Below are 24,253 nucleotides of genomic sequence, written 5' to 3' on the forward strand. Positions count from 1 at the left end.
TATATCAGGACATTCAATGCGCATGCTTGATTATATTAATTAGTTTCCGGTAAAAATGGTGAGGAATGATTTTGGGTTTTTGACTTGAATGTATGCTATTTCTCTCTACGACCGTACGACAGTGTCCCTTCTTCACAACTACATACCATTTTAAAACAAAAACGTAACTGTCGAAAAATCAAGCGTTTCAAATGAACTGTGCTTCTAAGAAAATAAAAAAACAGGCCGGCTAACGATGATTTGACAAAATTGAAAATAAAATGATTTTCCGTTTACAAAGATGAAATATTAACCAAAATTATTAAGGTCCCCTTCATTTTTTCCTTCTTCATCAGTGTTTCCAAATAAAACATGTTTGTACGCAGGGCCCAAGTGGTAGAAAATGAAAGAAATAACTTATATCAGCCCTGGGGTTGAAGTCATAAAACTTTGCTCAGTGCTTACAGCACAAAAATCATACTTGAAACACAAAATCCAGTATTTTGATTGGTTGAGTCTGAATACGAAAATCGTGCTCCGCAAGACAAAAAATAATGTTGAATTTTATCAACAGATCATTGGTTTTTATACAATGAATGGTGTTTATATATCTCAACTTGTACAATTTGCTTGTGCATGTAACAATGTTTTAGATTTAAATGAGAACAATTTATGTATTACTGAAAAATAATTACACTAGGGTTTTCAATATCACAAACTTTATACTCAAATGCACTCATGTTTAGTGAAAGGTCCTACAACATGATCAGTGAACAAAACTTAATTGGATCGACACGTAAAGAAACGATCATTGTCATTGGTCGCTTCAAACCTGATTTGACCTTCAAGCGCTGAAGCTCCGCCCAGACAACTCACATGATAAACATAGCAAGAGTTTTGTGAATGAATCAATGGGTGAAATGTGTATTTGTTTACACATATGATCGGGAGTTTCCCTTTTTTTCTAGTTATGATGTGTGAATTTTATAAATGTATAAGTATTATTCAAGTCTTTTGTTTTACGTTTGATCAATCTTCTATCCTTTCACGGCGTCACGGAGATATAAAGTCAATTAGATCCCATGCTCATGCACAGGCAGATCCAGCCTGAAAAAGTGTGAGTTTTTTTTGTTTTTTTTTGTATTTAATTTGTTTTTTGTGTGTGGGTTTTTTTTGGGGGGGGGTCATACAATACGGGAAAAATGGGTGTTCCAACCAGTCCAAACGTCTCCATTTAAAACATTGATCGTCAATGTATTTCCACTGACATGTTATTTCTGTTTTTAAATGTTTAAAAAGGAAGAAGATTACGTCAATAATTAATAAACGACAAAAATATTCAAAAAACTAACTAAACCATATGCTCCACTAAATGGTCAATCAACGGAAGGGATGGATGTCATATTCCTGACTTGGTGCTGTATATATGTTGTTGTTACCAATTATACGTAAATCAAATGTATCTGATTTTATGCCCTTTATGGGCCCTGTAATTTGGGAAATACAAAATTGTCTATTCTATTCTATTATATATGTCGGTCTAGTACACTACATGCACTTCAAATTTGTGGATTAAATTTCATCGGGTATGGAAAATCTTAAACTTCAGTTGTCAATAGCAAAACCAACATGTAACATTTGACACAAAATAAAAAGCTAACAAAACATGTTTAACTCCGCCACATACTAATTGTAAGAGCCTGTCCAAACCAGGAGCCAGGATTTAGTGATTGTCGTCTGTTGGTGTGGGCATATTTGTTTTTCGTTTATATCGATTTTACATAAATTTTGTCATTAGAGTTCTTGTTTAAACTACATTTGTCATTTCGGGCCTTTTATATTGGACTATGCGGTTGTTAATTAATGAAGGACGTACGGTGACATATAGATTTTAATTTTTGTGTCATTTGATCTCTTGTGGAAGAGTCGCATCATTGACAATTATACCACATCTTTATATGTACCACATATCAGGCGCTTAATTTTTTTTTTTTTTGTAAATACCGTAGATACTCGCTTATAAGTCGGAAGTTTGGGAGTAAAATTCAGAACCCAGAGAGGGGTACCGACTTATAAGCGAGATCTAGAGACCAGAGGAAAAATCCAAGCTCGAGAAAAGTGGTCAGGAGTGAATTTCCTGGTCAAAACTACGTTGGTGATTACCAAACCTACTTAAATCCCTAAATTGAAAGTTTTTGGCGAAAATAAATGACTACAATACTGTCTTTGTGTTTTATTTGTTCTCTGTTAACCTTTTTCTGACAATTTGTGTTGAATTGCCAACTGTTTCCGGTTTGTGTATTGATTTTCATGGTCAAATGGTTTGTGCATAAACCCAAAAAGAAAGAGCCAAGAACCAAAAAAGTAAACGAGATTACAATGTACCAACTATGTAAAAGGATTAATTCAGTTGAGTTATTGTGTCATTGTTGTGATATAATGATATCAATTCAATACTTACAAATCATACAATAATAAAAAATAATTTTGATAGTCATTTCTAAGATCAAATTATTATTCATTAAAATGTCTCAGGTAAACACAAAGATTACAAAATTAATAGGCAAGCCAATATAATCCATTGATAACCCCTAATTAAGAGACAAAGAGTTGTATTCACTAAAGGTGTGAAAAATATCAGTGATAGGTGAACAGATGACACTAATGAGTTGGGAGGTATTTTAATATAAAGTTGATTAGCTTCACTTAATTTTTTTTAATCCTTTAATCATCACAATATAAAAAGAATTATGAAGTCTACATGCTTCTTTATATTAACACTGAGTTATTTGTGCTGGGAAAATATTGATTGACTTTAAAAATTTTAAGGTTCATATTGGTTTAAGTTCGCTTTTCTCAAACAATAGGTTGTTAGTCATACCCTACAAAATCATTGATGCATTACGTAAACAACACATGGCCAATCTGTAATCAAACAGTGAACAAAACAACAGGAATAAATACATCTTTATTATTAAAAGATATATAAATTATCAAAATCAACTTAATTCAAATCAAACAAACATTCATGCTGGAAATGAATAGTATTCCTGTATTTGCATTGGTTTTACCGGCGTTCAGTAACTGTCAGCTGCAAAAAAAATGTCCCAATTTCGTCCGACTTATAAGAGGGTCAAGACTAAATCCTCAGAATTCGGAGCTAAAAAGGGCATCCGACTTATAGTCGGATCGACTTATAAGCGAGTATCTACGGTATGTGACAAATGCTAAACATCACAACATAGTAGCTAGTATCAACGGCGATGTATTTTTTTTTACCTTGTTATATGTATTAATGTTTTACATGTGCATTGGTTTGGTTCGAAAAGACGAAACACTATATATCTGGTCATTGCTATTCTTTTTGCAACCATTTCGCACTTCATCATACCTTGGCATACATGAAGTATGCTAAGCGTTCTGTTTAACTGTTAATATAAAAAAACATGTTTTATTCACATCTTCTTGTGTCCATATAAAATTGAGAATGGAAATTGGAAACGTGTCAAAGAGACAACAGCCCGACCATAGAACAGACAACAGCAGAAGGTCACCAACAGGTCTTTAATCCAGAAATTCCTGCACCCAGGGGCGTCCTTCGGCTGGCCCCTGGGCAAATATATATACTAGTTCAGTGATACTAGTAATGAACGCCATACTAAACTCCAAATTGTATACAAGAAACTAAAATTAAAAATAAATACAAGACTTACAAAGGTGAGATGCTCCTGACTTGGACATAAATAGTTTTCACATTAACAATCATGCACATTGCATTCTACCAGTGGGGGTAGGGGAGGAAATAAAACTTCCATCAAACGACGTGTCATGCCCAAGGTTCAGAATTGAATATATAAATTACACAAAATTGCTGAAAATAGACCGCCTGGTGGTTACAGTTATTTTGTCTCAACAAACTGTACGACAAGGGTTTTACTATTTGTTGAAGTATTTGTTCATATATAAAAAAAAAAAATCTTTTTATCCGATGGATAGATGGCCCATTTACAATCATACTACATCTCCATATTTGTACATTACGATCCGAACATTCGAAATGCATCAGGGGCATTATTAACGAGTTTGCTTTGCTTAGTAAGAACTGAACTTGTCACAGACAGGATGAAAACTTATATATTGCCGAACAGACTACGAAAAGGACTTTGCCAAATGTTGAAATCCGAGCCAGACATTTTTTATTGGGGGGGGGGGGGGGGGGGGGGTATTGATAGTCGTTTCTTAACAATCATACTGCATCTCTATATCATTGTATCATCGGATGGTTTCACCCAACAAAATGGAGGCCATAGTGGGAATATTTTTAAGCTCCGCAAGGGAACTGATGGTTATCTCCTAACAAAGAAAACAGCAATATAACTGAAAACTAGAAAATTAAAAACAAATTTTAACAATAATAATGTTTCACCAAGTCTTATGGCCAATCATATTTCTTTGGTTTTTCTCTGGGTCCGTGATTATCTTTTTGATATTTCTCCAAAATTTGACCAAAACACCTGGCAGCCGAGTCCAAGTCTTTAGGTATAATGCCCGGTAATGTTTATCTAAAACTATTGCCCCCATGGAAAGTTGTCTTAAACCAAAACTTCCTACCGGAAAGTACTTAATTATCTGTGTTTGTGTTTACAAGATGAGGTAACACTCTACTGAAAAATGTGTCGCATGTATTCTCATGTTTACTTTTTTAAATGAAGGTTTTGTTTCACCTTCTCAAGATCCTTGGTTATATTTTTGACTGTTGTGGATGCGTCGCAAAACTGCTTTTTCTCAACATCGACGTCATCATGCTTGTCATAAAACAAGAAGGATTTCAGGAACTTGTCAGCAAAAACCTTAAATAAGCCGTGATAAAAGCAATTGAGGAAATAAATCAGTCTGATATTCAAGGATTTTATAGACATACCGGCTATTTTAATGTTTAGATATTTTGTTTTGTTTCATTGCAACATTGAGTAGTTGTAGTAAATTCTTTTGAAGTCACTTGAGTTCATTGATGAAATTAAATCAATACTATGATTGTTGTGGTTATCTTATTGGCCAATGAAATCGATCGATACATTTCAATTTCTTCAATACAAACAACTTTGTAGTGATCGGGCAATCGCTAAACATGAGTGCATTTGAGTGTAGTTAAAACATTTACTAAAATTATGATCGGTATAAGGACATTATTCGTAAATATAGCTCAACATGCAGACTTATACGTTCAGGTATTTCACATCCAATTTTTTATGGAAATATTCTTGTTAAAGCACAAAAATGTCAGTATTCACCTCAGAAACTAACAAAACCTGATTCAAGCAATGAATTATAGTTATCCCATACCATTGTAAACTCGTACCAACGTCAACTCGTACCACTTTACAAAAACTTGTACCAATGCAAACTCGTACCACTGCTAAGTCGTACCAATTTATTTAAATGGTGTTTAATGATGTATGTAATTTACTTTCACTCAATACCTCTCAAGTCTGTAAAATGTATATAATTTGAAAGTACAATGACCAATTTGCAGCTATAAATGTTCCCTGTCTATTGGATAGAAAATACCGTGGCAGATTTGCTTTGTTGTCTCCTTTGACTTTTTTTAAAACTTTTACTAATTATTATTGAATTTAATTTTTAATCTTTCCAAATTAATTTTTCATGAATAAATCCTAGCACTTAATCAAAATGATTTCCAAAATGAAATTCTTACTTTTTATAAATAACAAGTTACCACAGGCACTTGTCTCAATTTTTTTCCCCCTATATACCTTAATATAACACATTACATTAAGGTATATAGGAAATCTTTTTTTGAGACAAGTGCCTGTGCAAGTTACAATGAAATGTAACCGTTTCCTGTTCCCGAATTTTCCCGCCAAAAAGCACATGGCTTTCAACAATTGTAAACATAGCATTCAATTTGTGATCATGGATTACAGCATTAATTAATTTAATTTGGATATAGATATTCAACTTAAGGTACAGTTAAAGCAATGTTTTTTTCTTTCTTCTGGATTATAACTACTTTGAAATATCAGCTTAAAAAATAAAGCTTTTTAGAAAAACATTCGTATTTTTGTCTATAAAATCCAGTATAAAATTCAAGTAATTCAACATTAATTTTATTTAGTTTACAAAATAAATAACATAAAATATTTGTAATTTTTAATATATTTTCGATGGTACGAGTTTGCAGTGGTACAACATCCCAGTGGTACGAGTTAACTTTTTTGGTACGAGTTAACATGGTACGAGTTTCCGTTGGTACGAGTTAACTTGCTTCCAAAGCAATTATACATCACCAGAACTGTCATCAATTACATGTAAATAACTAATTAGGAATATTTATGAATAAAAGAAACATGTAAATAGCAGTTAATGTTTACCGACAAAATCCATGAATAAGAACGAATATTATTTTAAGTTACATTTCAGTTTCTGAAAATTGTTGGTGAAAATATTGTTCAACAACTTTCAATTTTGCAAAGTTTGTCCTGTTTCACTTAAAAAATAAACTTTTGACATTTCTTGTTACAGGGACAGCAACAGTCTGGAGGACAGGGAGGTCAAGGGGACAAGAAAGATGACAAGGTAAGTCAGAGGTCACAAGAATCCTGTAAGGTAGTTTTCTACTTCTACTTTGTATTGGTCACCTGAAATTTATCCTGTAGGAATTGTGACAAAAAGCAAACTTACTTCTCTAGTCTTATCAAGAATAGAAAGATCCAGGGCTAGCTGAAGGTTGACAAGTAATAATAAGTAAAGATTACTGAACGAAAACATAGGGGGTTTAGACACTTCATAATTCTTTAACAACAAGTCCGAAAGGTATTTCATTCAAAATGAAGTAAAGATATGAGAATAAGTAGATGATTTAACAAGTAAGGAAAGCCTTAGTTCTTGATAAGTTTCCATCTCTTCTATTAATGTTTGACATTTATGAAGAAATCTTCTCATGTAGTCTCATTTTTAGCAGCAACTTAATTATGGGTGTCATTATATGGCACAAATGTGATTGTTTTGCAAAATTTGACAAATCATTAAAGTTGCAAGAAACATTTCAGATTTCTCCCTTTTGTAGATTAAAGAAAACATCATTTTCTCTTATTTTAAGATAAAAAAAATCCCTTTGAATAAAGATGACAAATTGGATTTTTTTTTTAGGAAAAGAAAAGGAAGTATGAACCCCCAATTCCAACTCGTGTTGGTAAAAAGAAGAAGAAGATGAAGGGACCTGATACAGCCAGCAAACTCCCACAAGGTAAAACTTAATTAAAGCTAATCATAGAATAACACTAATTTGACTAATAAACGCTCATTATGTGCACATAATTTTGTGATCTTTTAGATTTGCTTTGAGATGTTTTCCCAAGTTTATTAAAATTTAAGTATCCAATTATTTAAGGTACAACTAGAACCATTCACTGTAGATTGTGAGTTTGAAAGGTTTAAACATTTGATATTATTGAAGATTAATAAAAAAAAAATCTTGTGTTAGCTTTGCAAGATTGAATTTGTAATGATGTTTCAGTCTAATTACATTATTTATCAACTGAAAGTTAACAATTCAAATGTATGAAAACTATGTAAACTGCAGTAATCATAACTTTAACTTATACCCTCTACCAGAAAGATTGCCAACTTGGACTAATAATGGTAATTTTAGAATTGTATACAGATCCACATGAACAGAATACTTGAAAACCCTAATTATTATGTTTGATTTATTAATTTGAATAGTCACACCACACACAAGATGTCGACTGAAGTTACTGAAACTAGAAAGAATAAAAGATTATTTACTGATGGAGGAAGAATTCATCCAGAATCAAGAGAGATTGAAACCTCAGGAAGAAAAACAAGAGGTACTGCACCTGAATGAGAACAAAAAATGAAAAAATTAAGCAATGAAAAAAATTAATATAAAAAACAGAAGTGGATTGATTCCCAATAAAACAACTATCCACCAGAGGTTTTGTGTTAGCAACTATGGCTCACCATATCACTTTCATAAATGAGCAAAACCCATATTGCTAAGTAAGCTATAAAAGGCGTAGATATGACAAAAGTTAAACAATTCAAATGAGAAAACTAACTGTTTTATGTACACAAACAAACTATAAATAGAATATCTTATACAGCAACAAATATGACCTTCGATTAACAGATTCCTAACTTGGGCACAGGTATATACTGAATGTAAAAAGGGATATACATGTGTGTGTGTATCACCCCAAACCAGGGACAGTTGTTTAACATCACAGCATAAGAACAAACTGTAAAATTCAGTTTCAAAGGACTTTAGTCATCAGATGGATAAAAAGCACAAAACTAACAATACTCAAGGCATAAAGTACTGATTAGATAGTACTCTCAGTTACTACATGCTAGTTCAAAGCCAATAACAACTAATAAAAAAATCATGAATGCAAGATTAAATATCAATCTGCACATTATTCCTGTGTAAAGGCATAATAAACATCACCTTGGGCCACACTTAAAAATATTTTGTTTTGCCCAAACCCTACCCAAAGGTTGAGACAGTGGGTAGGTAGGTAGGCATTTTCTTTTTGTCGAGCCTTCGACTTTAGTCGAAAAAGCGAGACTAAGCGATCCTACTTTCCGTCGTCGGCGGCGTCCACAAATATTCACTCTGTGGTTAAAGTTTTTGAAATTTTAATAACTTTCTTAAACTATACTGGATTCATACCAAACTCGGACAGAAGCTAGTGTATGATCATAAGATGGTATCCAGAAGTGAATTTGGTAAAAATAAAATTCCTTTTTTTCCATATTTTACTTATAAATGGACTTAGTTTTTTCTGCGGGGAAAAATTTTATTCACTCTGTGGTTAAAGTTTTTAGAATTTTAATAACTTTCTTAAACTATCCTTGGTTTGTACCAAACTTGGACAGAAGCTTGTTTATGATCATAAGATAGTATCCAGAAGTAAATTTTGTAAAAATAAAATTCCTTTTTTTCCATATTTTACTTATAAATGGACTTAGTTTTTTCTGCGGGGAAAAATTTTATTCACTCTGTGGTTAAAGTTTTTAGAATTTTAATAACTTTCTTAAACTATCCTTGGTTTGTACCAAACATGGACAGAAGCTTGTTTATGATCATAAGATAGTATCCAGAAGTAAATTTTGTAAAAAAATAAATCCATTTTTTCCGTATTTTACTTTTAAATGGACTTAGTTTTTCTGCAGGGAAACATTACATTCACTCTGTGGTTAAAGTTGTTAAATTTTAAAAACTTTCTTTAACTATCCTGGGTTTGTACCAAACTTGGACTATTATAAGATAGTATCCAGAAGTAAATTTTGTAAAAGTATAACTCCATTTTTTCTGTATTTTACTTTTAAATGGTCTATAATTTTCTTCCAGTTAATATTACATACAGTCTGCAGTTAAAATTTTCAAAACATTTATAAGATTAATTAACTATCCTAGATTTTTACCAAACTTAAACAGAAGCTTCTTACAATCAAAAGATAGTATCAAGAGGAATATTTTTATTGATTTTTTTCCTCATTGTTGTTGATCCTGCGATTTACAACAAAAGTAGGCGAGACACTGGGTTCCGCGGAACCCTTACAAATTTTTTTTTCAAAAAAAGAAATTGAAGTATCAGATGTTTATTAGTCTTCATGCCTATTTGATTAAAAAAAAACTTCTTCAAATCAGGACAATAAAAGAATTTGAGTAGGCAGCTTTTTTCTGGGTAGGTAGCATTTGGACAAACAAACCTATTATTTATTATGGCCTTGTGAAATGCTTTATTTTCTACTAAAGGAAGAGAGAACTAAAGTTGATGAGTTGAGAGGATCACCAATGTCAGTGGGATCTCTAGAAGAAATCATTGATGATAATCATGCCATTGTCTCCACATCTGTCGGTAGTGAACATTATGTCAGTATTCTCTCCTTTGTTGATAAAGACCAATTAGAACCTGGATGTTCTGTTTTATTAAATCACAAGGTAAGAAATAGTTGGATTCATTACCGGTGACATCTCAGAGTGGAGGAGAAAAGGTAGAGATAAATTACTTGATAAGGAAAATTAAACCCGATTCTATTCTAGACATTTTGAGATAATTTATTTAGATTTTGTTTTGTTATTTACTTTATCGGGAAGATTATTAACAACTAAACATAGATATTCCTATTATTATTATCAACGTGCATGTATTAGGGGGGAAGAATAAAACTGGTATTTTTTCTAAGTCCCAAATGGATAAGAAGCTAAGGTATTTATTTAGCTCAAATCAAATAATTTCTACTACTTGGTGGTGCTTTTTGCATGCTTAGCTATTATTTCTTAATAATTGATGACAAGGACTTAACAATATCTCTATTGACTGTATACCTAGTTGGTTTTGTACAGACATTTCATCTTGAATTATTCAATAAATTCCTTTGATTTTTGCTATGCAGATAATGGTGACATTTTATTTTTTAAAACGTCTGAGATAAATTCTGATCTTTTAGAAACTCTGAACACTAAAGATTTATATTGCAGTTGATGTACTGTTAGATGACATAGATGCTATAGTTAGTATATTATATTGGAAAACTAGATCACTGCAACCTACTTATGATACTATTTATAGGTACATGCTGTGGTTGGTGTCTTGGGAGATGACACAGACCCTATGGTCACTGTGATGAAATTAGAAAAAGCACCACAGGAAACCTACGCTGATATTGGAGGTCTTGATCAACAAATTCAAGAAATCAAGGTAAATTACAGTATTTTCTTATTAAAGAAGCAGATATCTTACTAAATAGCATCAATTTCAGGTTTTTTTTCATCCAATTTATTTGTCAGTTAGGCAGCATCTATTTGATTTTCTGGGCGGGGCTATGGATTTTTTTGGAAAAAAGTTTGTTTCCAGTTTTAGGAGAAAAAAATAACTTGTTTTTGACCCTGAGAAAAAAAAAATGTTTGTTTCACCCTCAGCTGTAATGCTAAAATTGAAAGAAAAAAATTGTTTTCGACTTGTCGCCCAAAAAATAGATTGTCTTTCGCCAAAGGCGAAAAAAAAAAGTTTGTCCAGAAAAAAATCCATAGCCCCATTTTAATGGGAAAATCCTTAACTATGAATGAGTTTAGATTAGATTATCTCCTCTTTTTTTTAGGAATCAGTAGAGTTACCTCTTACACATCCAGAATATTATGAAGAAATGGGCATCAAACCTCCTAAAGGTGTTATATTATATGGTCCACCTGGTACAGGTAAGGAGATCTATATTTTCTTATTATATCATCAGCACAAGTATAAAAGCTGTAAAATCAGAAAGTTTTGTACAATTTAGAAATATTTGCAAGTTTGCTTGGTTATTTATTGTGATTTTAGGAATTGTGCATGCAATAATTTCAACAAAAAAGTTCAAATGCATTTTTTTTTTAAATCATTGTTCTTGCAAAGTTTTCTAAGTAATAAACAAAGCGCAAATTGATGAGTTTGCAGTAGTTTAAAAGTATTAATTCTTGTAAGAGTTTTCTTATCTTGAATTAAGAAATCAGGGAAGAAGTGTGACTAAATATGTAGGATTGTAATTTTGAGTTTCCTGCATTAAATGTGACAAAACATTTTTACATCACCCTTCAAGAAAATGGACTCATAAATTTAGATTGACTAGTAATTATCTCCCCTTAATAAGGAGGTCCTGTCTTGAAACAGATTTCATGACATTTGATGAATAGAAGCTCTGATGTATATATAGTATATGCTTGTTGTGATGACAGCTTGTAAAGTTTCAGTTTCAATTTTTTCAAACTTCAAAATATATTAAAGGATGAATTATCGGGTGAAATATGATATGAAATTTTTAAAAAAAATACTCTTTTGTGTTACACTATCAAAGTAAATATATTTTGTTACAATAGAAGTAGCATTAATGAATCTGCAATTATGATTTGGATTCTATCAAAGTTGTGGATCTGATTATATTAACTTTGATATTTCATTGCAGGTAAAACTCTATTAGCCAAAGCAGTGGCCAACCAGACATCAGCAACATTTTTAAGAGTCGTAGGATCTGAATTAATACAAAAATATTTGGTAAGTGAAGAGTTTATTTGAAATTCCTCATGATGGCTACCGCAGGTCTCTCCAATGCAAGGGGCTGACCCAATCAAGGCAGAACAGGTTTATTTGCAATTAGATATACTTTATTTTTATTTTAATATCATGAGTGTTCATAGAAATGGGAAATATATACCTCCTTTGTGTTATTGTCTTTTTTTTTTAAATTCACAGCAATAAATTTTCTTTGAAAGTTGACCAATTGTTGATTTGCAGAAATTGTCATAAAAAAACATATTTCTGAGCTTTTAGATTTTGTTTAAAGGAGAAAAAAGAAGTTGACTTATGTGGTCTTTTATTATTTTTAGGGAGATGGTCCAAAACTTGTGAGAGAATTATTTCGTGTGGCAGAAGAACATGCTCCCTCAATTGTATTTATAGATGAAATAGACGCTGTTGGTACTAAAAGGTGAGTTCTTCTATTTAGACTGACACAAACAATGATGAATGCACTTTGTAGAAAGACTACATATGTTAAAGCTGTGTACTTGTAGATTTTGATTTTCTTAAATTGTACACTAAGTTACTATTATATAAATTGGTGATTTCCCATATATGCCACAGGGTTAGTTTGTGAAGAATGTGTTATGACTATTCTATTTCGGTAACACATGTTTTTTTCTCTGTGGGTCCTATTTGTAAAATGTATAAAAATGCAGCCATATGTTGTAAGAGCAAGATTCTCAATATTTATACCCCACAACGGGGACATTAAGTTTCACCCCTGTCTGTCTGTATGTCTTGAAATTGGTTCTCATTCTTAGCTAAAGTTTGCCTCAACAAAATTTTATTAAACTTGTACCTAATAGATATTACCCTTACACTTTTATCATTCTTGAGTTATGTCCCTTCATAAAATGAAAAATTGCTGAATTTTAGATTTCAGTTCTCTAATGTAATTTTGCCTCAACAAATTTTTGTGACACTTATTCACAATGCTTATTACCACTTGACAGAGATCAAGTTTGAATTTTTTCTGTCATCACTTTTACCATTATTATGTATCTTACAGATATGAATCAAATTCTGGAGGAGAGAGAGAAATCCAGAGAACTATGTTAGAACTGTTGAATCAGCTGGATGGTTTTGATTCTAGAGGGGACGTTAAAGTGAGTTTTGAAAGAAATCATTAGAGATGTGAGAGGGGGTAGTAGGGAAAACAATTCAATAATTAGCACTAGAAAAATGTCAAACTTTTAATCGTTAACAAGTTTTAGTTTTTGATGGGGTGTAAAAATAACTGATTTCAGTCTTTTTGCATGAAAGGAAGTAGCATTCTTTTTTTAAATATTTGTTAATGGGATAAAGGTTTTGATGCAATATAAAATAACATGGAATCATTTTAACTGGCAACTCTGATTTACAAATAAACTCACCTTAAAGATTCTTGTACATAATTAGGTAAGTGTATTGTTTTGATCATTTTCAGGTTGTTATGGCAACAAATCGAATAGAAACATTAGATCCAGCTCTTATTAGACCTGGAAGAATTGACAGAAAAATTGAGTTCCCTCTGCCTGATGAGAAAACCAAAAGGCGAATCTTTAATATACATACCAGCAGAATGACATTAGCAGAGAATGTAAACATTGATGACTATGTCATGGCAAAAGATGATCTCTCAGGTGCAGATATTAAGGTTAGTAGATTGTTCTTAACTTTTTTGGATTTGAGCGTCACTGATGAGTCTTTTGTAGAGGAAACGCACGTCTGGCGTATATAATTAATTTAGTCCTGGTATCTATGATGAGTTTATTTACTTAATCTATATTTAGATAAGAGTGGCATTGTCATACAAAAATAGGTTGATTTATATCAATGATAACAAAAGCTTTATCATTAATATCTGTTGTCATTATTTCCTTGATAAAAAATTGAATTCAGAATGGAAACTGGGAATATTTCAAAGAGACAATAACCCCATCAAAGAGCAGAAAACAGCTCAAGGACACCCATGGGTCTTCAACGCATCGAGAAAATCCTGCACCCTGAGGTGGTCCTCAGCTGGCCCTAAATAAAATTGTGTACTATAGAAAAACTGTCATCTAGTGTTTTTATGAAAATACCCAACAAATCGATTTTAAAAAATACAGAAATAGGTTGAAAGTTTACATGAAAAATACAAAGAAATAGCTGGCAAGTTCTCATGAAAAAAATGCAAAGAAGCACAAATGGTTTCTTTTAATATAAAATAATTACTAATAAATTTTCTGGATGCTGTAAATTTAAATAAATTATAAACTTCTTGAACTATTTGCAGGCTATTTGTACAGAAGCAGGATTACTGGCTTTGAGAGAAAGAAGAATGAAAGTAACAACTGAGGACTTCAAACAGGCTAAGGAAAATGTGCTCTACAGAAAGACCGAGGGAACACCAGAGGGACTTTATTTATAGTGATAAAAACAAACTTATTTCACTTGTTTCTTGTAAATTAAAATTTATAAATGATTCAAATGTATTTTTTCCACCTTTTATGGAATAGTATTCACTGTCTCTATGCTTATTATACCCCCGCTTTAAAAAGGGGGGGTGGGGGGGTATACTGTTTTACCTCTGTCTGTCCTTCCGTCAGTCCGTCCGTCCGTCCCATGAATATTTTTCGTCGCATTTTTCTCAGGAACTACAATATAAGGATTTCTAAAATTTGGTTTCAGGGTTTATCTAAGTCAGCTATACCATGTGATGCGTTTTCAAATTGATCACTTGACAACTTCCTATTTACCAAACACTTGTATGATTTTACTCATGATAGCCAAGTTGAAAATTTTCGTCACATTTTTCTCAGGAACTACAATACAAGGATTTCTGAAATTTGGTTTCAGGATTTATATAAGTCAGCTATACTGTGTGATGTGTTTTCAGATTCATCACTTGACAACTTCCTGTTTACCGAACACTTGCATATTTTTACACTATTAATATTATCCACTTGCGGCGAGGGTATCATCAGTGAGCAGTAGCTCACAGTTTCACTTGTTGATTTTATTTGGTAGTATGATCGAATATGTTGTCCATTTGTAGCTTTGTGACCCCGAAAAGGTATGACAAGATCGAGTTGAAAGGATGGCAAAATATTTTAGAAATTCAAATGACATTGTCATCATTATCTTTAAAAAAAAGTAGAAAATATGGTGTTGAATATTAAAGTTTGGTATTAAATTCTGAAGCAATAACATTAACTTTTCTTATAACTGCAATCATGGTCTGTTTTGTGCACTTCAAGTGCTGTAGTTTGTATCAAAACTGCTCAGTCTTTAGTTTTTCTGTTGTGTTTTGTATACTGTTTGTCATTTGTTTCTTATTCATTTTTTGCCACAGTGTTATAGCTTGAGTTTGCATATCCCTTTGGTTTCTTTTGCCTCTTTGATTAGCCTTGAACTGTAATGCCTTATTAAAGATATATGTGATTTGAATTTTGGTTAGCTATGGTTACCTCTAATTAATTATTATTATTATTATTATTATACAGTGTTTATAACAGCGCATTATATAAAATTAAAATTACCCTAAGCGCTTTACAATATATTTCCATATACATATATAAGTATTAACAATAAAATATAAAAGCCCATGTTTCAAACTTTTAAAACAAAAAGATTTGAAAAATCTAGCATTTTACTGCATACAAATGTTGTAAAATATCAATTGTTTGAAACATAAGCTGTTGCTTTACCTTGGACAAAAATCATCATTTTGTGATTCCCAGTTGATATTTTGAGATATTAATATATAAAAGAAAAACTTACATTCATTACAATAGTTCCTGTTATATTCATTCACCACAGTTCCAGGCTTAAAGCATGGCATATGGTATATTTATTTGTCTTGTTTAAAATCATATTTTGACCTCAAAATGCATTTGTTTTTTTTGTGTCGTGTTATTGGCATGAAGTCATCATCTTCTTATATTCATAACTTTAAATGGATTTCAGTGCATTCATAAAAAAAAATATACAATAAAATGCATTAAAAATAGTGGTCAAAAACATGGAAAGATCATAACATGGATTGAAGGAAAATTGTTAGATAGATAGTTTATTCTCATAAAACCATGCAAGTACAAAGGTTACAGAGAAGTTAAAAAAATAATATAAATAATAACAAAAATAAATGTTAGTGTTACCTAATTGCATACCTGTTTATTCATAGGAATTTCTTTGGATCTTAAATTGTTTGGCCTAGATGCAGAAAGGGCAACCTTTCTTTGTTCGGAATTTCTGACAGGTAGGGAAAACTTCAAAAGAGGATGCCTATTTTGTATTATTAACTTCTATTTTTTAACTCATCCCAGCAACTTCAAAGAAAGATTGCCAGGGGCGTAGCTGCTGTTAGGCACTTAAGGCACGTGCCTACACATAATATTTATACGACTGCAACAATTTTATTTTTTGGTCGTATATTGGTATTCATTGGCGGCATCGTCGTCGTCTTCTGAATACTTTTGGTTTTCGCACTATAACTTTAGTTTAAGTCATAGAGCTGAATCCAGCTTGAATGTTGTGTCCATACTTGCCCCAACCGTTCAGGGTTCAACATCTGCGGTCGTATAAAGCTGCGCCCTGCGGAGCATCTGGTTCACAAATAATTTTTTTTATTTAAAAAAAATGATAAACAACCTTATCTGTAGATGAACTCTACAAATGATTATCGAATGTCATGTGTACACTTGTCTATCCTATCATTTATAGAGATATCTTATTTACTTTCAAATTAAATAAGATATCTTATAAAAATTAAAGATATCTTAATACTTAATAAGATATCTTGTTAAATAAATAAGATATCTTCAAATTTGAATAAATATAAAAACGGCGTGCCATAAGCTACGCCCCTGATTGCATATATATGTTGAAGTTGTACATCTACTTTAATTGAATATTGAAAGAGGCCAGTACACGTCTGTGTAAACAACTCTTACACTTTCAACCCAGAAAACTTCACTGGAAGATTGTGCACTTGCTTTTATGGAACTGTTGAAGAAAGGTACAAGTTTTTGCAAATAACACACTCCAGGTAACTGCAACTACACTGTAGACATTCTTCAATAGTAACACAAATTATTCAACTTAACCATTTGAGGCTTTGACTCATTTTTTCTTTCTTACACCTATTTTATTGGAAATTTTGATAGAAGGAGAGAAACAAAATGAACAATATGACCAGATCTACTTAAAATTAGGTTAACTGCAATGGCCGAAATCGTCAGATAATAAGTTATGCCAATATGCATGGGAATTGCTGCTTTTAAAATCGTGAAAAATGACAATGCACGTTAAAGAACCTTTTTTGAACCGATGGTTAACCCAGTGTTTTATGTTGCCCAACAAACCTCTTTCCTCAGAGCATTCCAAATTCCTACCTCCATTTCAGCAGTCAATATCTTTTGTGTTTGATAATGGGTTGTCCTGAATACTCATAAAATATACGACATTGGACAACATTATGCAAACCGCAATCAATTAAAGAAGTTTAAAAAAAACGTGTATATATAGGGATTGGTGCTTTCTCTCTTGATGAACGTAAATTCACACCACATTTCAATTACTAGTAACTTAAATTGGAGAGTGCTGATCAAATCTGTCTGAAAGTGGTACACATTTTCGTTGGTTTGACCACTAGTTTATGTGTTGCCGCCCAACCTGAATGCATTCAGTTCGTGCGACTATTTTCTCTTAAACTAAAAATAAAGTGAAAAGGACAGCACGCATTCACTTAAATAACTAAAATTGTATTGATTATTAAAAACACGTATACTAAGGGAAAATGAGCCGAAAAGCTAAAACCCATTAAGGGTAATATAAATAAAGACTCATGTCTCAAGAATAAATTAGTATACAAAAGTATAAACACGTATATAATTGGTACAGAGATGACAGCTTAAAACTGTGTGCCATGAATGACAGAAAAAGTGCGCTTGTTCTTACCAATGCACTTCGAAATAGTGGTCTTTACAGACTTGTTTGTTTTCTTTTCTGTTTTCTGTTTGTATGTTGTAGTTTTTTGTGTTGTTGTTCTTATATATATACATACTTCAGTGTGGATAAAATAAAACAAAGATAATTTTGCTTCCTTGCTAGATAGATTACTGGAGCAGAGCAATGGTTGGCATGATGAGTCATGCAATTTTTTGTTGACAATAGAATAGTCCACTAACCTCTCATTTGCCAATTGGATGATTCGTAATATTATTTGTTTTTACCGCTATAACACTTACAGTATTTAAAAAGCACAGCGGGTTTGTACTTCATTTTAACTTTGAAATCCTTTTAAATTTCCAATGTCTTGACAACGACACGCGGAAACTTCCCAAAACCCGTAAGTGGAGTTGCTCTATAAGAAATAGGATATTGACATTTCACTTTTAATTCTATAGCAAATACGCTGAATACACTTAATATAGAAGAAATCAAAATAACCAGGGCTTTTTTCAGTATGTGTTTCTTTGTTCAGATAATCAACTAAATTTTGAACTGGATCAACCTTCATTCTACAGCTGCAAACGAAAATTATGTATGCCTAGATATTAAACATACCATTGAACTTGATATAAAGGCAGGGCCGTAACTACTTTAAGGATATTACATGTAGATAATATGATTTATCTCCTGACTTGCATTAACATCGGACATTACACATAAGGGATTGTCTCAGTTTATTCGAGAAAACAAAAACTTATATGTCAATTTTCAAATAGTGATCTTTCCATTTCCGTGTGTATCTGTTTATTTATTCTAGCATATATATGTATTGCATCTTATTGTTGCGGAAACGGTATCACTGAGCCTCTCATGGGTTTTTGTATAGTGTGATTACTTTGACATTTTTATAGTGGTTATCTGAGTACTAGACCAAAATTCGGACGCACGAAATTTATAAAGTTTATATAATTCCACAATTTATTAGTATTTTGTCGCCGGATTTTAGTCACCGGTGGAATCATCAGCTTAGTAGCCTGAGTCAGTGCATCGGTACTGACGTGATGTTAAACATGCATTTCTCAAATTCCAGTTGATAAAGAAAGAAATTAATTTTAAACAAAATTATTAAAAAATAACGTCATCGTTTAAAACCTTTTTCTTTTTTATTAGAATTACCATGCAGTAATACTTCTTCGTTAAATCTTCATTAGTGATTAAAAATACAGTATAGTCATATTTTGGCAAATTAATATCCCTGCTGCACGTTTGTTTGCAATTGAAATTATTGTGCCCAGTGAAATCTGCCGCTGCAAATACTCCCATATAGGAACAACGGCCTGAGAAGTGAAGACATTTTCTGACCAAAATCTCATTATTATTTTATGGTTGATACCCCAAGTAATGTCCAAGAAAGAGGGGGGGTTCTCCTGATTTCAGAACTACATGTACTTATATCGGACATTAAGTGACCACTTGCCGAAACTTTAATAGAGGTTAGAACAATAGCCAATAAATACAGGAAACAACCAATAAAATGTATGGCATGCTATAGGAATTTAAATTTAAAAATCCAAATAATATTTAAATAAATCGAGCTGTACAGGGGGTACTACTAAAGAAATTAATTTTAAACAAAATTATTAAAAAATAACGTCATCGTTTAAAACCTTTTTCTTTTTTATTAGAATTACCATGCAGTAATACTTCTTCGTTAAATCTTCATTAGTGATTAAAAATACAGTATAGTCATATTTTGGCAAATTAATATCCCTGCTGCACGTTTGTTTGCAATTGTACAGGGGGTACTACTGTTGTCTTTATTGTTGCGTTTAGACAATAGAAAATGAAATTACTCCTCATAATTACCTGACTGCGCATGTATACATTGGACCTTAAATTTACAAGGATTTCATATTTTTTTGTTGAAGTCTCCCCTAACAATACTGTTCAACGTATTTAATTTACTGTTCTGTACTTTTAACATACTGATTAAATTTAATTTTGGAATCATAACATTTGAATCTATCGAGGTTGTCTGTTTTGTACAATGATATAGATAAACAAAAAATAGATGTTTATACTGGTCTAAATATTAATTGAAAGATCTACTTTATTTCAACCCTTAAATTAAGCCTCTTCAGGAAAACTATGAATCGTAAGAGATACTAATGTTAAGAAAAACCTTGCTTTGGGAAGAATCACAGTGATTTTAATGAAAACAATCCTGAAGTCGATTTCTTCCAAATGCTGGGCTTTGTTATCGACATGTTTTTTGTTGAGTTTAGTTGGATTTTAACAAATAACCAACAGTCTTCAAATGGGTACGGACTGTGCACTTTTATTGGTCGACATGTTTTTGCCCATATTTATATACGGCATAGTTGATACACAATCGTTTAAGGCCAAGTTTCTTAATTTCAAATTCAGATATATTTTTGATGCTCTGTAATTCAAACCCCAACATTTCACAACTCCCAGAGAGCTTGAAATTAAGGACTCTTTATACTAGTATCTATTGGCTTCATACACGTACTAGGACCTATGACAAGTATGAAGATTAAGGCTTTCTCACTAGTAACTTCCCATCTTTAAGCAGAAAAATACCAACTCTCCCATCGATTGACTTTTTATATCTTAGTTAACTGTTTAGATATAGGAAGATGTGATATGAGTACCAATGAGACAACACTTCATCCAAATAACAATTAAAAAAAGTAAACCATTATAGGTCAATCATTACGACCTTCAACACGGAGCCTTGGCTCGCACCGAACAACAAGCGTTTGCTTGTTTACCATTACCATGAACTTCATTTGTATGCATGTAGGCCTGACACAAGGGCTGCTTCGGCAAGTTTATCACGACTTGGTTGACTTATACAATATGTCTGTATCTTGACTGAAACATTACATATTTTGAGGAATTAATAGAATAATAAGGTATAAGATGCCAAAATTGTTGTATATCGGTATAAATGTACTGTGTCTATGTGTATATTGTGAAATTTTGACAGAAAATGAATTTGCATGATGAGTAATGCCCTTCTGACTCTATCGTTCTCATTCTGATTTGAGTTTTTGCGATTCTCTCAACATTTTAAAGTAATTGTTAATAGATTAAAGAGATTCGAACAGTAGTTATATAATCTCTGTTGCTTGACAAAGTTTTTTTCTGTCGAACTGGATTAGTCAGTCCAATGAATAACCATATTTCTTCACCCTAAGCTGGTTGGCTTGAGTTGTACGTGTAGTTTGCTTGTCTGTAAGTCTAACCATGAAAACAGTACTTTTGTTCGCTTGCAATTGATTTCAATAGTCAAATATTTCATACCTTCGTGAGTGAAAAAAGGACGATTTGAAATCCTATTTGGCCAGGTTGTTAGGGTTCCATTTTTACAAAGAAATTGAAAAAAAGGATACAATATCCTTGCATGAGCAACAGGACGGGTTTCATATGCCGGTAGCACATTAGATCACAAACGGTTTATGATGGGATTCGTGTTGCTCAGTCTTTAATTTTTCTATGCTGTTGTTTGTATTTTGGTCTTTTTCTCTTTTTTTTTAAAAGACATATGACTATGAGTGTCCCTGTTGGTATATATCTGTTACCTTTCTTAACAATAAACAAATAAAAAAAATGGTAAGTTTTTGTAAGTTCAACAAAACGTTTGCTCTACATACTTATAAGTAGTCTAAATGACATAAATAGACTGCTTAACTGTAAAAAAAATAATAAATATGTCAGAATACAGTTGTTGCACAGTGATACTGCGTGTTGACTGCAAAAAAAAAGTTGACCACTGAAGTTTTTTAGAGGTCATGTGGCGCTAAGTTGCCGGGTTGCTGTCTACTTTTCCTATACCATATATTTATGGACTGTAAATATATAGTTAAACTGATAAATTCATATTCAGTTGGGGAAAACATGTTTTAAATTATCATTTTGGCTCATTTATGGGCATTATGTTTTCTTTTCTGTGCATCCGTCCTTCCGTCTGTCCCGCTTCATGTTAAATTTTTTGGTCGAGGTAGTTTTTTATGAAGTTGCAGTCCAATTGACTTGAAACTTGGTACACATGTTCCCTATGATATGATCTTTCCAATTTCAATGCCAAATTATAGCTTTTCCCCTATTTTCACGGCCAACTGAACGTAGAAAATGGTAGTGCGGATGGGGCATTTGTGTACAGAGTCGGATTTAGGAGCCCCCCCCCCTTTTTTTGGGAAAAAAAATTGGTTGCTTATATAGGGAATCACTGAAGCGTGACTGGAGCGGGCCACCTCTTAGGTCAGTCAGTTGGCCCCCACTTATGAAAAATTCTGGATCCGCCACTGGTGTACAAGGGACACATTCTTGTTTCAAATGAATGTATGGTTATTTTTAAACCAATCCTTCTAAAACTTTTGTTCAAATTTCAGTTTTTCTTTTGAAAAACAAAATGAAAAAAAAAATAAAAAAAATATATATATATGTTCCAGACCGTATGAGTATTTGGACCGTACGCGTACGGTCTGGACTGTATGCGTATTTTTTCAATTTTTTTTCAAAATACGCATACGGTCGGACCGTACGCGTACGGTCTGACTGCGTACGGTCTGACTAATATTAAAAAAGTTGGTCAAGTTTATTAGATACAAACGCATATAGCAGATCAACATAACTTTCATAAAAGTGCAATTGTAATTGAAATAAAAACTTTATATTTTAACTTTTTTTTTAATTCACGCTAATTAGATATTTTAATCTCTTGCATTAAGCAGGTCGATCAGTAATACATTAATTGTATTTATTTATGATCACTGAAATTGAAGATATATCGGAAGTAAACATAACGTGGGAGTTCAAATGTTTTAGAATATTTAGCAACTTTACCAAAAAAATGCAAATGCAAAAGAACATGCATGAACTGCATACATGAAGATGCTAAAAATATAACGTTACTTGAAATGTGTCACCTTGGCAAGAGTACCGGCAAAACAGGATTCAAATATACAATTAAACAAATACCTAATTTCAATTGTTTGTTTGTTCATTTTATCTATCTAAATGTAATAAATTATCAATAACAATTTGTAAAATTAAAAATTAAAATTGATCCAATTTAACCCATATGATCAAATAACATGTATGGTCAGCTCGTACTGGACCGTACGCGTATACTCATACGGTCGAACCGTATGAGTATACATATACGGTCCAAATACTCATATGGTCTGGAACATATATATATATGGAAGTTTTTAACGACCATGACTGGCTATAGTCCTCACACGGTCGGTAATTAAATTTAAAAAAAAAAGTGATCACTTATTTTTACCTTCTGCAATTAAGCACAGTAAAGGTTTTAATATAATTTGTGTATTGAAACTTTATAGACATTATCAAATTGGAAATCACCGCCATCAATTGTAAAGCAGCAAACAAAAAACCAACTCGTGCAAATATGATTCTATTTTTTTTCTCAAACAAACGAGAAATTGGCAAAGGGATAAATTTAGAAAAAAATAAGACACATCAAATATCAATTAGAAGGGCATTAAAAAATCACAAGTCGAAGAAAAAACCTAGAATATAATTAACAAAAGTACTATTACAAAGCATATGTTGATCTTAGACCATCTAATATTATATCAATTTAGTCCTAGATATTGGCCATGGATTAATAAGACTATTAACGGTAACTGTATGCGTCACTGAAATCTCTTTAATTATTTACTTTATTATCTTGTTTAATTTGTGTATTGTCTTTTTTCGCAGTTACTTAATTTCGTCATTCTTTTTCACCTGAGATTGACATTTGATCAGCTGTCATCAAGTCACGCCTCCCCGGGAATCTTTTGTATTGTGAAATCTGATTGGTCTTTACTTCCGGGTACCTGTCAGATATCACGAAACATCGCAACATAGTAAACACGTGAAATGTTTACTTGCACTCTAAATACCGCGGTCAAATAAATTTAATTAAGATGATTGTGACCGGAAATCAGTTCAAATATCTGGATTTATAAAATTACGGAATTTATAGAAAACACGACATAAGGTTGTCAACATTCAAAGAGAATACACAAGCATGCCTGGAGATAGTGTGAAGGTTGCTGTTCGTGTTAGACCATTTAATCAGGTAAGATGCCAATACACATTCCACTTTCAATATTAGCATTGTTAGAAGAATTGCCATGATATTAAAATAGATATAAATGAATGACTCGAGGAATATGTGTAAATAATACCATTTCTTGCATGATAATTTATAT

At 32.1% G+C, this 24,253-nt stretch overlaps 2 protein-coding genes across 5 annotated transcripts in view; both read left to right on the top strand.

The window, feature by feature from the left end:
• LOC134701362 (26S proteasome regulatory subunit 4) lies at positions 1–14,529 on the top strand. Its single transcript, XM_063562498.1, has 12 exons — positions 1–58; positions 6,523–6,576; positions 7,150–7,246; positions 7,726–7,850; positions 9,785–9,970; positions 10,602–10,730; positions 11,131–11,227; positions 11,968–12,056; positions 12,389–12,489; positions 13,093–13,189; positions 13,510–13,719; positions 14,341–14,529. Exons 1-12 carry the CDS (start codon positions 56–58, stop codon positions 14,473–14,475), a joined length of 1,323 nt encoding a protein of 440 aa, XP_063418568.1. The 5' UTR covers positions 1–55; the 3' UTR covers positions 14,476–14,529.
• A 9,329-nt stretch (positions 14,530–23,858) lies between these two features.
• LOC134701490 (kinesin-like protein KIF28P) overlaps positions 23,859–24,253 on the top strand; it is a 54,974-nt gene continuing 54,579 nt past the window's right edge. For all 4 annotated transcript variants that reach the window (XM_063562642.1, XM_063562645.1, XM_063562643.1 and 1 more), the window contains exon 1: positions 23,859–24,120. In XM_063562642.1, coding sequence (XP_063418712.1) covers positions 24,070–24,120 — 51 coding nt within the window. In that variant the 5' untranslated portion in view covers positions 23,859–24,069. The remainder of the gene's footprint in view (positions 24,121–24,253) is intronic.

The sequence above is a fragment of the Mytilus trossulus genome, unplaced genomic scaffold (assembly GCF_036588685.1).
Source record: "Mytilus trossulus isolate FHL-02 unplaced genomic scaffold, PNRI_Mtr1.1.1.hap1 h1tg000244l__unscaffolded, whole genome shotgun sequence".
In the NCBI taxonomy this organism is placed as follows: Eukaryota; Metazoa; Mollusca; class Bivalvia; order Mytilida; family Mytilidae; genus Mytilus; species Mytilus trossulus.